The 17,058-nt window shown below is 49.3% G+C and overlaps 1 protein-coding gene across 12 annotated transcripts in view; it reads right to left on the reverse strand.

The window, feature by feature from the left end:
* Window positions 1-17,058, reverse strand: part of BLTP1 (bridge-like lipid transfer protein family member 1) — a 1,988,102-nt gene that overhangs the window by 34,945 nt on the left and 1,936,099 nt on the right. For all 12 annotated transcript variants that reach the window (XM_085641559.1, XM_085641555.1, XM_085641564.1 and 9 more), the window contains one exon: window positions 1,704-1,869. In XM_085641559.1, the coding sequence (XP_085497685.1) occupies window positions 1,704-1,869 (166 nt within the window). The remainder of the gene's footprint in view (window positions 1-1,703; window positions 1,870-17,058) is intronic.

Consider the following 17,058-nt stretch of genomic DNA (forward strand, 5'->3'; position numbering starts at 1 on the left):
GGAGCCGTGGGAAAAGCACTCTGCGACATTGAGGCTTGGATGACCAGACTCTCAGGCGTGGGATGAGTGGTCAGAAACGCGGGGTCACCAGATGCCGGGCGGTGGCGCCTGGCGACATTCTTATCCACAGGGGCCCCGTGGCCGGCCTCGACCAAGTGCCCAACAGGACGTTGGTGAGAGTAGTCCAACACAAGTTATGGTGATCCTACCTTCATCAGCCAGTGGTTGAAGTATGGGAATGCAGAGGTTACTGACATACAAAGATATGGCATGACCACTGGCATCACTTTTGTGAAGACCTGGGTGTCTGATATTAGCTCAAACTGGACTCCATAATGAGGCATACATAACATGCCTTCTGCACCAAAAACTGCGTGTTATATTATTTACAAGACATATTCCCCTAGTATATATATCAGCAGATTTGACCTATCAATATGTACCCAAGGAAAATGTGTAAAGGCGAGGGGGGACTGTATGGCACTTGATACTTTTATTTCTAATCCCTGGGGAAACAGTGGTTTGGTTAGCACAGGAATCTCAGTAATTCAGCCCACTCGGTGTCAGGGTTTACCTACTTTATCTAATGCAGCTGGCGCCCATCTTACTGCGGAGCTTAATAATTCAGCTAAAAATAAGGTTGCACAATAAACAAGCCTCTAATGCAACATCATTCTGGTAGTATTCTTTGTTTAAGAAAAAAAGATTTTGTGATCTCACTCCCATTCAGTATTCTGTCTTATTCTGTGCTACTGGTATTTGTAAAGTACATATCTATCACTGGAATGGTCTGTTCGGGTAATGTGCTCTTCTGACTGCTTCCAGCATCACAGCTCTAAATGACTGAATTATGTATGACTGAATGAATTTGGAAATGAAGCAGAATGGAATATAAGGCTGTGAGTGATATTTGTTGCCTGAATTTATTATATAATAATGATGGGTTTATGTACGTTGTATACAGGATATGTATGTTCACAGGATTTGTAATTTGAGTTTGCTGTGTCATCACCCATTCAGAGTAGTAGAAAATTGGGTCTACAGCAGACAAGGACGGGTCAGATATTGGGTTCATGCATGGATGGTGAATGCAAATGGTAAAAATCTGTTTCATTATGCTTTAAACACGTGGATGTTTTTGCTAAACACAAAGTACATTAATAAGCATAAACCCTGTACTGCACACATTTTAATCAGAGTAGCAGATGTGTAGCCAGTCTGAAATGATATTAACTATCACTGCACTTTGTACATGCTTGTCTAGTGCGACCAACTGACTGATCAAGAACTTACTGCGCATTAACAAGTGTCTCTTCCCTGGCCCAATTATGTAAACCGTTTCTTGGACTTACATTTTTGAGAAACCGCCCTGACTTTACTAAGTTGTTTTTCTGTATGACTGCACAGTCGAGATTACAACTAAAGCATGCCATCCCTTGCTGCCCTCCGTACCAGATACTCTGCATGCAGACAGCCAAGCGAATTAGGAGCATATCCTTGTTTCTGCCTGTGCATGAAGCAGGCAGCCACCTACATCTGTGCAGATTAAGTGTGTGAATGCAGGAATTGAGAGTGTAGCTTCATTTTTAACTACAGAGTTTGGCAAAGTTTCCTACAATTTACAATATATATTTGTGACACCACTTAACTATAATTTTGAATCACTGCTTCTATCTTAATAATTCAGCAAATTGTCTAGTTACCGTAACGTAGGTTCAAGATGCCAAGTGTTACACATGAATTCTCTCCAGTCAACAGATGTGTAGTTTATGCTTTCTTCCTTGTCCTTTTCATTAGTGCTTTGATCAAGAACAATAACTGGACTTCTCTGTCCCGGTCGAGTGACAAAGACACGTGGAGGGAAGATAGCTATAAAAAAAAAAAAGAAGCAGCAATGGTAAACATCTTTTCACCATAGTAAAGAAGAAGAATCTATTACAAAGTACCACATTCAAAGTCAGTTGCCACCATGTAGTTTTAGTTAGCACCAACTTTCCATAGCAAATGAATTTTTTGTTTAGCTGTTAACTTTGGTGCTGTTTGATGAATATTCACAAAACTTTCTAAACCAAAGTTTCATCCACATCAGCTTTGTCTTGGAAATGTTGGGGTGATCCATCAAGTAGGGGATGAGAAGAAGGAAGGGTCCCAAAATGTATTTTCCACAGGAAATTTCCCATAGGAAATTAGACAAGGCAATTGCCAATATGGCTGAATGGGATTACAACAAATCTGGCTGAAAACTAGATCTTTATTCAGAAATGTATGATTTGGTGAAAATCCGTTCAGCTGTTTGAGAGAAATTTGACTTCAAAATTATAGCTATCTAGCGGTGAAGAACTACAGAGGAAGTACTGAGGGAAACTACGACAAATGAAGTATTCTGATTGGCAGTCCTGCAAGACCAAACAATGTGAATGGCTGGCTGCAACATTAAGAGAAATGTTGCGACCACCATTTTAGGTTTCGGTCCTCATGTCACGAATAGTAAAATAAAACAACAAAGTATTACAGGTGTATTCCCCATGGGGTAAAAGTGCTAAAAATAAAATCCCGGACTCGTGTTCTCGAGGAGAAAAACATAAAATTAAGCAATCTGATTGGCTGGTCCCGTGGGACTGGGACAAATCCCACGATACCGAGTGCTGCTAATGGGTGGCTTCAAAGTGAAGAGAAATGTTGCCATTTTAGGAATCATGGTGGGTATCAGTTGGTGTTGCGCTGTTGTGAGGGGTTGGCCAGTAATAGGGGTGTTGACTGCCTGTGGCGGTGGGGTTGAGTGCAGTACCTCGCCACAGACCAGGCACTGCCCTTAATCCCGCGTGCTACGGGGTTGGTCAAAGGCTGAAAGCCTACAACACCGATGACATGTTCTCTGACATAATTGATAACATCAGTATTTGAAACAACATAATTTATTACATCACTATGCATGGCGGTGTTTTTTACATCTAATTTATTACACAGTGTAGCTATTGTTAGGCAAGAGATTCCATAGCAAAGGAATTTTTAGTTTCTTTATTAACTCTGACACCGTTTTGCAGCAAAAACAAAAACTGAAAAGTTTTACACTGGTCTCTCATATGGGAGCAATAAAAAAGGGGTGGTGGGGTTCCCAAAAGTGATTTCCCATGGAAAACTTTGGTCTATGATACAGAAAAGGCAGTTTAAATAAATTACAACAAATCTTGTAAAAAGTTGAAACTTTACACACAAAAAAGTGTGGTTTTTGTGATTTAATTTAAATCCATTCAGACATCTTCAAGAAATTAGCTTTTAAATAAGGGCTCGTGGGTATGAAGGGGCAATGCTAGTGAAAATGTAGAGTTATCTGGACTGTTGGTGTCCAGATATGCTCTGATTTGCTAGCAACACAATAGAGAATATTAAACAAAAACTCCAAGAGGCAACATAAACAAACAAAGTGTGAACAGCATAAATGCCAAACGCAAGCACTTAAGATGAGAGGAAGTCTTAGAGTTTTTTTATCCTTTATTTCAAATGTAAATGAGCAAAGCCAATACAGCCAACGCGTTTCACCCATGGCGGGCTTCTTCAGGGCTGCAATACATATAAATACAATTTATATAAAAGACTACCAACAGACACATAAATCAAACATTGCGTATGTCAACATAAATATCAAATGACGCAATTTTTATACTCAAACATATAAATACCATAAAAGAGACCATAAAGCACGAATATAAAATATTGGTTTCGATACAAAACAATTCCAACTAAACATTTTTTTGATAATCATATTTATTATTTTACAACGCATAGAACAAATCAGCAAAAGCACGGAGGACAATAAATAAATTACATTCTTGCAGTTAGAGCATCCCACAGATCCGCACCCCATAAGACATACACAGGCAAAAATAATGAGACAAATCATTCCGAACCCTCCACAATACCCAACCACTTCCCCCACACCCGTCGATATTTTTTGGGGCACCCTCTCGCCACATAGAGGGCCTTCTCCTGGGTCGCACACCAGTCCACACCCCTTCGCCACCTCCCAATGTCCGGCGGGTCAGGACATTTCAATGCCGCCGCTATGTCACGTTTGGCCACTATCATGGCTGTATTAAAAAATAGCTTGTCACTCCTGGACCCATCTAGCCCATCCGTGATTCCCAATAGTGAATGCCGCGGGACATGAGGAACCCCCCAACCCAGGACCTCCGTAAGCTCCTCTTCAATGGCCCCCCAGAATCGCTCCAGTCCGGGGCATAACCAAACCACATGGAAGATACATCTCGCACAAGACGCGTCTGGGCTCAAGCCCTCTCGATGTAGGCGCAGGGGAGTGAGGTACGCCGCATGTAAATAATAGAGTTGGATCAGTTTAAGTTTGGCAGAGGTGGTGACAGTCCTGGGTGCCATGAGGGCGTAGTGCCAATCCACCTCGTCGAGGGGGCCCATCCATTCCACCCATTGGTCCCTCAACTTATCCAGGGAGGTGGGGGTGTTGTTGACTAGGGTGCGGTATATGTGGGAGATGCCACCCTTGCCTAGGTTTCCCAGCATTTCGGCGCCACCATAGGGCTGTATTCGGGGAGCCTTGTGTCATCCGCGATGAGTGTTTGGAGGGCATGCCGCAGCTACTTATAGAATTGATAAGAGTGTAAGGAGTAACGAGTTTGGAGCTCCTGGAAGGAAAGCATATGGCCTTTAGCCCAGACATCCCCTAGGTGTGAAATGCCAATGAGGTCCCACGATTTAAACCCATGCAGCCCAGTAATTTCCCAGAGCCAAGCCCCATGCCAGAGGGGTGTACATTGAGTCAGCTTACGTGTCCACCCGGTGTGGCGCAACGAGGCCCGCCAGGCCAAGAACACGGAGCACGTCACGTCAGGTAGCTGAGATGGAATGGGCCCCCCGTACAGTATTGCTTGGATTGTAGGTAGTCCCAGTTCACTCAGCTCGAGCCAATACGCCGGATCAGACCAGCCCCCATTAAAACAATCATGGACCACCAGAAGACGCGCAGCCAGAAAGTAAAGGTATAAATGTGTCATCCCCATTCCCCCGTCGAAGGATGGAATCCTGCAGGCAGACCGAGTCAGGCGTGCCCTCCCCCCAGTCCAGAGAAACTTGGTAGCTAGACTGTCCAATTCCCAGAACCAGGACCTGGGGAAGCAGAAGGGAGTACTCTGGAGGACATAAAGAAATCTCGGGAGGATCATCATTTTTAAAAAGGGCGACCCTTCCCAGGGGGTTAAGGGGTAGCGTCATCCACTTATGGAGATCCTCTTTGGCCTTTTTAACTAGTGGGGCGACATAGAGGGACCAGCCCAATTCAGGAACAAGGGTGATCCATATCCCTAACTATTTAAAGGATTGTCGCTAAAGTGGAATAGTGTATTGCCAATCGTAGCAGTCCCTAGAGAGGTGCAATGGAACCAGAACTGACTTCCCGGGGTTCAGTCAAAGCCCAGAGGCCTGACCGAAGGCGTGCAAGATCTGGAGGCAATAAGGCCCGGAGGAGGCTGGGTCAGCCAGAAAAACCAGGACATCGTCCGCATAAAGTGCGATATTGTCCGTTTCCGCATTGGGCCACTCACAGCCACGAATTCGGTCCTCAGCTTGCACCAGGGAGGCTAAGGGCTCCATTGCCAGGGTGAATAGCAATGGTGAGAGGGGACAACCCTGTCTAATGCCCCTGCTAATGGGGAAAGCTTCTGACAGCACACCATTGACCAGTACACGCGCTCGCGGGTGGGCATAAAGAACCTGAACCATGGCCCTAACGTGAGGCCCAAACCCTAACTCGGCCAGCACATCCTGTAAGTATGTCCAATCCACCGAGTCAAATGCTTTTTCTAAGTCTATGGACAGGAAAGCCAAATACGGGGTTAGCAGGTGCCAGTGGGCTAGAGCCAGTTGCAGCCTCCGGAGGCAATGGCGGGTCCCACGCTGAGGCATGAAGCCACATTGGTCTGGGTGGACCAGGGAGGTTAAATAGGGCTTCAACGGCTGAGCCAGAATGGCGGCGTACAGCTTAACTTCTGTATGGAGGAGGGAGATGGGATGATAGTCCGCACAGTAACGCGAAGGAGGCTGGAATTTCGGGAGGACCACGATGGTGGCGATGTCAGTTTCAGGCGGAAAGGACCCTCGTTGCACCACTTCCTGAACAAAACAGGTTGGTCAGACGGGGCACTAGAATTTCGCGGTATGCCGCGTAATACTCCTGGGAAAGGCCGTCTGGGCCCAGGGTCTTGCCCGAGGAGTTAAGGGAGATCGCTTCTTCGATTTCCTTCCGAGAAATGGGGCGGTCCAAGTCCTTCTGGGCGGTCGTCTCCAACCGAGGGAGACGCATCCTACCCCGCTCAAGAAATTTAGCGAGCGATAGGTCAGGGGCACGTGCTGTGTATAGACGTTGACAAAAGGCGGCGAAGATGTTGGTCATTGCCATGGTGGCACGTTGTACCATTCTGGCCTCGTCTTCCACCTCTGGGATAATGCAGTTCACCCTGGGATACGTGGCCAGCCTATGCAAGATCGTACCGTTCTTGTCCCTCCCAGCCATAAATTCTCGCTACCGACGACCTCCATAGGAGCTTAGCAGCATCCAGAGATAGTTGCCTAATTTCGTCCAGAAGGTGAGCAAGCTGTCGGGCCTGGGCGGCATCGTCAGACAGAGATAGTAGTTGTGCCAGGCGAAGCGCCTGTGCTTCCCTCGAAGAGATTTCTAGCAATTGTGCCTGCGTCTGGCTCTTGCGCTGTCCCTTTGCGACCCCCCCAGATGGTTGCCTTTCCTGCCTCCCATAGGGTGCCCGGTGAGGCTACGGAGCCGTCGTTGGTGAGGAAGTAGTGCTTGAGCTCCGTCTCCACCACCTGTTTGAACTCCTGGTCTTGGAGGAACCATGTGTTCATTCTCCATTTTTGGCGGGCCGACGGAGGAGGAGCCCCCATGCTAAGGAGCACTGGAGAGTGGTCGGAAATACCTCAAGGCAGGATGCGGACATCTATAATCTCTAAGCAGTCGGGCACAGGGACAAAGATCACATCTATGCGTGCCTGTGTATGGTGGGCCGCTGAGGTGTGTGTAAATTGCGTGGTGCGGGGGTGCCATGTGCACCATGTATCACAGAGGCCCAGTGACTCGGACCAGTTCTTCAGCTGCTTCGCTTGCGTCGTACGAGAGGCGGAGGGAGGACCTGTTATGTCAATGGCCGGGGAAAAAACTGCATTAAAATCGCCTCCAACAATCGTGGTGCCCAGAGGCATAGTGTTCACCAGGGCAGCGGTGTGGGTGAGTGTAGGCGAGAGCATCGAGGGGGGGCATAGACAGATAGGTTGATGGGGGAGCCACCTAATGAGCTGCAAACTGATATAAATGACCCCTGAGGGTCGTGAGTCACCTGGGAAAGGACAAAGGGCAGAGTGCGCCTCAAGAGGATAGCCACCCCGCGGGAGCCCCTGGAGAAACCGGAGTGCCATATTCTATCGTATCCATAGCACGCCAGGAATGGACAATAATTTCCAAGGAGGTGCGTTTCTTGAAGCATGAGGATGTCTATGTCGAGGCGTTGCGCGTAGCACAGGACCGCCGTGCGTTTATGCCGGTCAAGAAGACCATTGACCTTCCATGATAGCACGTGGAGAGGCGCCCTAGGTGTAGTATTAGCAGTCAGGTCAGGAGGTAACTACTCTGGGATGTGCAGTCTGGCAGGGGTGCGTGAGCATGTGTGGGAGCCCGCAAATGTATGGGCAATCGCTTGCAAAAAGGACATACCCGTCTCTTACAGAGGAAGCATCCGTCATTCCGTGGGTGCTAAAACAAAAAGGCAAACAAACGATAACATAAAAGGAAAAACTTTCCCAAACCTCCCCTTCACCCCCGCCCCCCCACCCTACACTTCGAAAACAGGAGCATCTGTTGACCTCCCATATGAACAATACCAAACTACAACGCTCGTATTGGGTGCGTGGGGGACCCCTCCAGAAGGACGGATGTGCAATACATCGGCATTAGAACTAAACATTAAACTTAGAAGTCTACCAATGTCAAAGAACCCCATCTCGGGAGTTACCCGCCCCGAATGTCAATGGACAGCGCATCGAGCCCAAAGGGCCCTCAAAGAGTCGGAGTGCGGGAAAGGTCCGAGTCTGGTCTGGGCGAGCCCATCCAGGATGGCAATGAGGTTGGTCCGGGTAGGTCTTCAGTAGAGCGGTGCCTGTTGCGCAGCGGAGAGCCCGACTGGCTGGAAGAGTCTCGGGACCCATGGGCCACCACGCTCAAGGATCTGGGTGCTGTTGTTTGTGAGTGTCGCTCCCTACGCGATTGCGTGTGGCACCAGCGTCCCAGCGACCCTGGCCCCTTGGACCGGGAGCCCATTAGCCCCAGGGAGGGGGCACGCCCCTGGCTTATGGGATGTTCCATCAGCCATGTCCACGCTGCCTGGGGCGAATCAAAGAACTGTGTTTGGTTTTGAGAAATAACTCGCAGGCGTACAGGGAACTGGAGCTGGTAATGTAAGCCAAGGGCCTGCAGCTTCTGTTTAACATTCGTGTAGGAGCGCCAGAGTTCCTGCACCTCCCTAGTGCAGTCCGGGAATACCATAATGGTATGGTTTTGAAACTTGAGTGGACTCGTAACTCGTGTCGCTCGCAGAATGGCATCCCGGACCTTGAAGTTGAGAACTTTTAAGATGATGGGGCAAGGCGAGGCACCCGGAGGCGGTCTGGGTGCAAGGGACCTGTGGGCTCTCTCACCACAAACCAGGACGAGAGGGTGTCTTTAGGCATCCATGATGTGAACCACGCTTCGACGAAGGTGGCCACCTGTCCCTTCTCCACCACCTCAGGAAAACGCACCAGACGGAGGTGGCTACGACGGGCACGGTTTTCAGCATCCTCGGCCCGCCGGTGAAGCTCCTTGGTGTGAGTGCGGAGGTGGGCCACTTGTTCTTTCAAATGTGAGATGTCATCCTCCGCAGTGGAAATACGAGATTCAGCCTCTGTCAGCCTCGCAGTGGCATTACGGAGATCCTGTCGGAGGAGGGACACATCCATCTTGACCTCTCCAATCTTTCCTTCAACAGACACCTGTGAGGTCGTAATGGCCTGAAGGATGGTGTCGAGATCCCTATCCTGGGAGGGGAAAAGGCCCCCCGCAGCCCTCCCGGGGGGATCCTGCTCAGAGGTAGTGAACCGGTCCATTTTTGTCTGTGTGGGAGCCGGCGTGGATTTGGGGACCCTGTCTCACCCCATAGCTGGCGGCAGTTCCAGCTGTCTGCTGAGCAGCAAGGATTAGGTGTAAGGGGGAACTCCGCAGGCCCAAAATCTTTGCCGGAAGGCCAGGGCCCCACCGGCGCAGGAAAGAGCCAGGCAGTCACTCAGGGAAAGTGTGCGGGGCTTCGGATTACCACCAGATGCGACGGCCGCAGACACTTACCCCGGAAGGGCGGGCCTTGGAAGCACAGAGCACAGTAGGCCGTGTTCCAGACTTCACGGATCCCCATACTGCACCTCAGATGAAAGGTCCACTGCAATGTACCACATCGCCCCGGCCCTGGGACAGTCTCAGAGCGGAAGAGGACAATGGAGGGGGGGGGCATGCACGCTTCTCCAGTCGTCCTGCTGCCCAACATGACAGCCAGTCACCCGCCCCATACACAGGAGGATGGAGACACCTTCAGGCCCGGAGTAGCAGCCAGCCGGCGTCAGTGAAGGAGAGGTCCGGCCCCACCCGGGCAGCGGGCCGCACTGCAGAATTTAGTGCCCTCCACACGGGGGGCCGGCGGGAGATGATCCCCCCCCCCCAGAGCACCGGATCGCACCAGCCTCGAGATCGGTACTTCGAGGAAATCTACAAGCAAGCCACTTACAAGGTAAGTAATTCGAGGGCCAACACACACTAGGGCACCGGAGTGCACGAGTTACCTCACCCAGGGAAGCCGGGTGCATAGGTGTCTTTTGGTGTCGGGTCGCGTCGCTGTTTTCTATGGAGACCAAAGAAGACTTGCTGCTTGTGGCGACTGAAGAAGTGTCCGGTGGAATCCAAGGGTGGATTCGAGATGCAGATGACCTGAAAATTGAAGGGACAGTGTTCACAGTCACTTGCCAGTGACCCGGGGCCAGGAAGATGGATGCCCACGGATTTCGGGTGATTTCAGGTGATCAAGGGCGTTTTGACTCTTCGCTCACGAGGTCCAGGAAGGATCGACGATGACCAGCAGCTGGATTCGGAGTGTCCCACGACGTCTGCAGCTGACTGCGGTGTCGGCAACCGGATTGGAGCCAACAAGCCTTGGCAACAGCAAGTCTCGTGTAGAGTGAAGAAAGTCGACGGTGCAGACCAGCAAGGTCTGAGGGACTCACCCAGCGAGGGCAGGCCTGGAGCAACCAGGGGAGCCCTTTGAGTCGATAAGAAAGTCTTCGGGGGACCCACAAGCCAACGGGCAAGGGATCGCGAAGACGCCTCTTCAGGAAATGCTTCACAGGAGCCCACGGTCACTCGGGACGGGTTAGGCCTCTGATTTTCGCTGCATAACCTGCTGGAGGCTTGGGCCACAAGTGGTCCAAAGCACAAGTTCGTAGAACGTCGTGAAGGGGTTGCACTCGACAATAGTGCACGGCACCCGGGTATTGCTGTTCCTCGTCACTTGTGGGGTCCACTCGCCTCAGCTCTGCTGGGGACTCACAATGGCCGTCGAGAAGTCAGAAAATCCACTTCCGGGGCTGCAGGGACTTCGAACCCTGGCGGGAGCGGGAAAGTTTGAGACCGTTGATTAGAGTTTCTGGTGCCTGCCAAGCAGGGGAGTCACTCCTTGACTCCAAGGGAGATTCTTCTGTCTTCCAAAGGTAGTGGAACGTCGAAGGGCCAGGATTCTTCTTTGTAGAGCGTCGTCCAGGGTTATCTGTTTTGCAATGGCAAGGTTTCGGTTTCCTATCTTATACTGAAGATAGGGGAGGGACTAGCTCTAGGACCACTCCTCTGGGAGGGTCAGGGTAGGGGGTGGTTACACCCACTTTCCTTTGTCCAGTTTCGCGCCAGAGCAGGGACAGGTAGCCCCTGAACCGGTTTGAGCTGGCATATGCACAGAGGAGCCTACTGCTCCCCCAGTGCAGGACTTCAAAGCACTCTAGAAGTGCACCCACCCAGCCCCAATACACCAAATCCTGTCTGGAAGGTAGTGACACCTCCCTGTGACAGGATGCCTATTTTTGGGCCTCCTCCACTGCGAGTTTCAGTCAGCAGCAGGAGGGCAGCCCAGTGTCTTTGCTGGTGGCATCCATTTAGTGATGCCAGGGCTCTTTCAGATTTCTACCGTGTTACCACAGTAGGCACATGTCGTCCCCTCTAGAAGGGTGGGATCATACTCCCACACCAGTTACTGGTGTGGGGGTATAATTCCAAGTTGTTTGACACCAAACACGACATGTTTTGATGCAGTCATTCCAGAGTTAGCATTAACCGGGAGGTTATAATGCACTTAAGAGTATATGGTTTAACCGCATCCACAAACAGCCACAAGGAATAAACCCTGCCAGCTGCAGAGGGGTCCTGCTCATGCAGAGGCACACCCTCACATTGTAAAACAAGCACCCTGCCCTCAGGATAGATAGGGCCTGCCATAGGGGTGGCTGATAGGTGTATATGTGTGTGTATGGTGAGATATAGGAACCTATACCTAAGTGAGGAGTGCCAACACTACCTCACCCAGGCTGCTGTAGCAGGCCTGTGGTGTCAGATTGAGTCTGCTTCCCAGGGGTGGCATAATACATGCTGCAGCCCCTGGTAGGCCTGTGAAGTGCCTATGCCCTAGGTACCTAAGGTACCATATACTAGGGGCTCATAAGGTACCACAGTATCCAATCACTAGTGCATCTAATATGCCCACCAAGTCGTTTAAGGGAGAAAGCAGATAGGCTGGGGTCCTGGATAGCAGGATCCCAGCCAGACTAGTCAAAAACCATCAAAACACCAGGAAAAAAGTGGGGGCAATCATATAGTCAGATTCCACCCTCCTACAGACGTTGTGTGGGTGTTGGTTGACTCAGCCAGTTCCAGAAGTGTAGAGTCTCTTAGCAGAGGACCCACAACCCCACCCGTCACAGTATCACATGGCAGTGGTTTTGTCCGCGAGTACCTTCAACTGTTCCCCCTTGATAGTCGACAGGAAGATCAAATGAATCACCCGCAACCCCAACAGATTTATGTGGAAACCTGTTTCCATTGGATACCACAGTCCTCTGATCATCCCCTCTCCAAGGACCCCTACCCAACCCAGAAATGATGCAGCGATCACAACTGGAAGCTCTGGGTGGGGTAAAGAGAGGTGTCTGCCAATGGTCCACTTGCGGTTTAGAAACCACCACTGCAGATGTTTTGTAGTCGCCTTCAAAAACGGGATGGAATAGATTATGCTTGTCTGTTCACTGGTTATCTCGTTCTTTTTAGCTTCTGAAACGGTACTGGGCCCTCCTGACTGGCTGACTCCCCCGCCCCTGACCTTGATTGTTTCCCCCTTTTGTTTGACAGTATGTCTATTTAACTACATCATTTGTGCCATTGTGTTGGTTGCCACTTTGTACAGCGCTCTGTTCGCGCTTTATCAAACTTTTCAGCTAAATAAAAAAATATTGAGGTTCCCTTGGTGCTAAGCCCACTGAGACTTCAAATCTCAGTGTGCAGCCCGCATATGCCAGCTGTGTGGTCAACCAGCAGGGTTCAGGAGGCCAAGAAGTCTCCAAATCCCTCTCACTGAGACACAGGTCAAGGGTTTAAACATTGGGATTATAGCCCAAATGTACTCTACTCGTTAAGGCATAGGGAAGGCCTGAAACAGCACTGTATCCAGAGTTACCACAAAGGACTTCTGCATAATAATGGAGAAACCTAAAGATGGTTAACAGGTTCACTATCATCTGGAGGTGGTTCGTTAATGAATGACTGGTGTGAAATCGCCTTCCGCAACCAGTCTTTAAGTTTTTGGTATATCCAACCTCCGAAGATGTACAGTGACAATCACTACCACTTCCAGGAACACCTAAGGGGTGCTAGTGGGGCAAAAAGGGAGCACCACAACCGAAAGTACTCCTGGACCATTTGAAAATGCAGGTAATGCATGTGGGATTTCAGGACGGGAATCTGAAAATAGGCCTCTTGCAAATCCATTACTATAATCCAGGCACAGGGATCCAGGGCATACAGAAATTGCACCAGAGTGAGCATTTTGAAGTGGGCAAAGATGTAGAACAGGTCAAAGTCCTCCATTCTTTTTCAGCACCAACAATTAATGGGAGTAGCCCAGCTGCAGTGGGTTGCTAGGTGGCCTTCATCTCGATATTTGGTGGACACAGCTTCATTACAGACCCCAATAGCGCATAATGTCTTGCTACATGTTTTTCACCCATGTGCGAAGCCCAGACCCCCAGACACACTCCTACTCACCGTAACCTATAAATGCTTTCGTATGAGCCTTTTCCTCACCAGAGCCACAACCCCATATGCACCCGCTATCCCATTGCTAGGAACACCACTGGGGGACACTCCCACCACAGCAGCCGAGCTACGACATGGACCTCGGCGGGCTTCCAAAACATGGGCAATCTTTTCCAGGATGGCTCACTCATCCCATATCAGGACCTCATAGCGAAAGGAAACTTAGGCCCGGGACAGTTTTTATTGCATCAGGCACTTATCGCCTCACTGTAGACTAAGTGTGGTACACTTGCTCAGGAACCACACCACACATTGCAACATCTTCACGTGATGGGAACCGGGAGACACCTGACACGATGGTTCGCGTCCTCCCTTTGTCAGCACACGGAGGCCAACCTAACCCATCTGAAGCTCCACTGGGAGGGTGCCCTGGGAGGGCATTCACAGATAGGGAGTTGATTGCTATCAAGGGCAGTCGGACGTGCATCCTGCGTAATCAGCGGTTTAAACAAATCCAATTCTTTGTGTTACACCGGGCCCCCCCTTCAAATCCCGCTGTCACTGAGCCCAAATAGGGCTGGCACACTCTGCTATACCAGACACGGCAGCAAGTCTCATGCGACTCCCTTACCCCTCCTTGGATTAAGTTGTCCTCATTGTGTTGCACCTTATGTCCACAGTTTGGCCTAAGATGCACAATGTCTGAAACGCCTACAAGTTGTCCAGTGGTCAGACTCTTGGGCATTGCTATGTCCTATACACAGACGCGGTCACAAGTCTTCTCTCAGTACCCTGTTGAACAACTCATCTGTCTTTTTATAGTCTGGTGCTGGATATCGTAGCATTTGCAAGCAACTATACATGGCACCTATGCATTGTTCATCATCATCATCAAACTTTATTTTGGCAATCAATGCCATCAAAGCAAAATTAAATAACTGGCAATAAAATACATTGAATTCATATAAGTTCACACAATTTAAAAAAGTGGTATAAAAATTGGGTATAATACCAATTATTAATCCAGTTACGGATGTAGCCCCCCCCCCGCATCCCAAAATTTAACCAGAAGAATGCAGTTGGGGTCAGTCATACAGTTTCTGCAAAATCGTTCTATTGGGCCATTCTTTTTAGGATGGCACTTCGAGTGCACCACATAGTAAATAAAAACCATGAAGTGGAGTAGACAATAGGTATTTGCGTACTCGATTTAAGTATCCTATACACTTCACTACAACGTCTGGACCCCAAATTTCTATAGAGTTGGGTTAGCCAGTGTGACCTGGCCTTCCCATAACCCTTGCAGAAAAAGAACATATGCAATTCTGTTTCATCAGAGTGGTTACAGGCCGGACATCCCCCAAGTAAGGTCCCCTCCCATTTACTAGTGAAAGAGCGCAACGGGAGGACTCCGTGTCTGAACTGGACATATAGCTTTTTGTCAAGGAGAGGCTGAATGTCATCCAGCACCAGTTCTAGGGTATACCTATTTTTTACTGCCAGAAATTCCACCGTTAGGCGACCGGTAGTAGTTCTCCTTTCAAGCTCATTGAGCTTTAGCTCTCTATAGCACTCTACCAGGGACTTTCTAGGTGGTGTTTGGGCGGTATCTTCCGCATTACTCCATAAATTGCCCCTACCCAAACCCTCACAGATGTTCTTAATGTAAACCAACCAGGGTATCTTCCCCGAGCCTCGCAGGCCCATTACGTCAGTTAATTCATCCCAATATGCAGCTAGTTCCGGGGTGCTCCAGAGGCGACGCCAATAGAGAAGAGGCCTCAGAGCAACCTCATCCGCAATGGGTCTAACCTCAAGGTCGAAACGGAGTGGTGTTAAGGGAGTACTAATGGGGAGGCCCAGAAGCTGTCTAATAAGAAAATAAATTCTCAGGTGGGACTAACGGGCCCGGTGCGCAATGACCCCTTAGTTCTGCTCCGTAAAGAGCAGCAGACCTGGCCTGCACCTTGTAAATTTCTATCACTGGACTGAATGTTTTTTCGGTGCAACTCCTATATAATTTTAGAATACCCCCCGTTGCTTGAGTGAACTTCAGCCCTGCTTTATTGATTTGGGCTCCCCAATTCATTTTCTCGGTCAACGTCAGTCCCAGGTATTCAAAAATGGTTACTCTCGAGAGAGGACTGCCGTCCAAACAGGGATTGGGGCGAGTAGAGTTACCTACATTAAAGGCTATATACTTAGTTTTTGCTGATTAATCTCCAGGCCCTGATGTTTGCAGAAGGTGCTAAAGTTGTCAAGGGTCCTCTGAATTCCCATAGGGGATTTTGCGAGGAGAAGCGTATCGTCCGCAAACATCAGGGCCGGGATCTTACGCTGCGCCAACCTGGGGGCATCGATGTTCTCCCCTGCGATCAAGAAGTCTATGAGACCATTAATGTAGAGGGAAAAGAGTGTGGGCGCCAGGATGCAGCCCTGGCGAACCCCTCTCTCTCTACGGGCAATGGGGCTGAGAGTTCACCATTCTTACCATATCTGATACGGGCAAAGTTACCCTCGTGGAGATGTTTTAACTGCCTGCACAGATATTCTGGTTCTCCCATATCTGATAGGATTGCCCATAATTTTTCCCTCGGGACCAAGTCGAAAGCAGATTTTAAATCTACAAAAATGAGATAAAGGCTGCCCCCCTCAATGAAGACAGATTTCCAGTATATCAACTGTAGCCTAAATATTTGATCGATCTTTGATGTCCTAGCTCTAAACCCAGCTTGGAGGGGGGTTAAGATATTGTGTTCCTCCATCCAGGCTTGGAGGCGCCCCAGTAAAACACGAGCAAACATTTTCTGGCCAACATCAATAAGGCTAATCGGGCGATAATTCGCAGGCAGGAGTGGGGAACCCTTTTTGTAGTTTGGTATAATTTCAGCTCCAGCCCACGTGGTGGGTATGGCCATGCCTTGTAGTATGGCATTAAACAGAGTGGCCAGATAGGGAGCCTAGATGGTGGGTTCAGATCGGTAGAGATCGCCAGGGATCTTGTCCAGACCTGCTGCTTTTGCAGGTACTATCTTCCCTAGGGCGTCGGTAACTTCTCCTACCGAAATTGGGGGGGGCATCTTCTGGGTTAGGGCCTGAATGCAGCGATACTCTTGCCATGCTTTCATCTTCTTCTTAGTCCTTTCTATAGAGGGTTTCATAGTGTGCCTTCCAGACTCCTTCATCTATATTGGGTTCAATGGCCGATCGAGCTGCCTGGGAGCCAGTATTTAAGATATTCCAGAAGGACCTCAGATCGTGTGAAATTAGTGCATTTCTGACGTTCTCCCATTTGTGAGCTTCCCAGTGTTTTTTAGCTTTAGTTGTGACGCCCTTGTAGGCAGCTTCTTTAATTTTTACTTTGTCGCTACTTTTGATGGCGGTGATTAGTTCAGATTTGGCAGATTGACAATTGCCATTAAGCCATTTATGCTTGGGCTTATTATGTGCTCTCTGCTTTTTATTTTGGTAGAAAAAGGCGGCCATAGTGGCGACCAGATCATGGTGGTTTTGAGAGAGCCTTGAAAAGGAGTTGGGGGCTCCATTGCGATCTGTTATTTGAGATGTAGCTAAAAGATAGGGGATTGCTTGATGGTAGAGTTTGGCCAATTTGTCTTTTGATTGGGAAATTTCAGCCCAGCGTACTCTTCTCC

Source organism: Triturus cristatus, chromosome 2_2 (genome assembly GCF_964204655.1).
Source record: "Triturus cristatus chromosome 2_2, aTriCri1.1, whole genome shotgun sequence".
NCBI classification, from domain to species: Eukaryota; Metazoa; Chordata; class Amphibia; order Caudata; family Salamandridae; genus Triturus; species Triturus cristatus.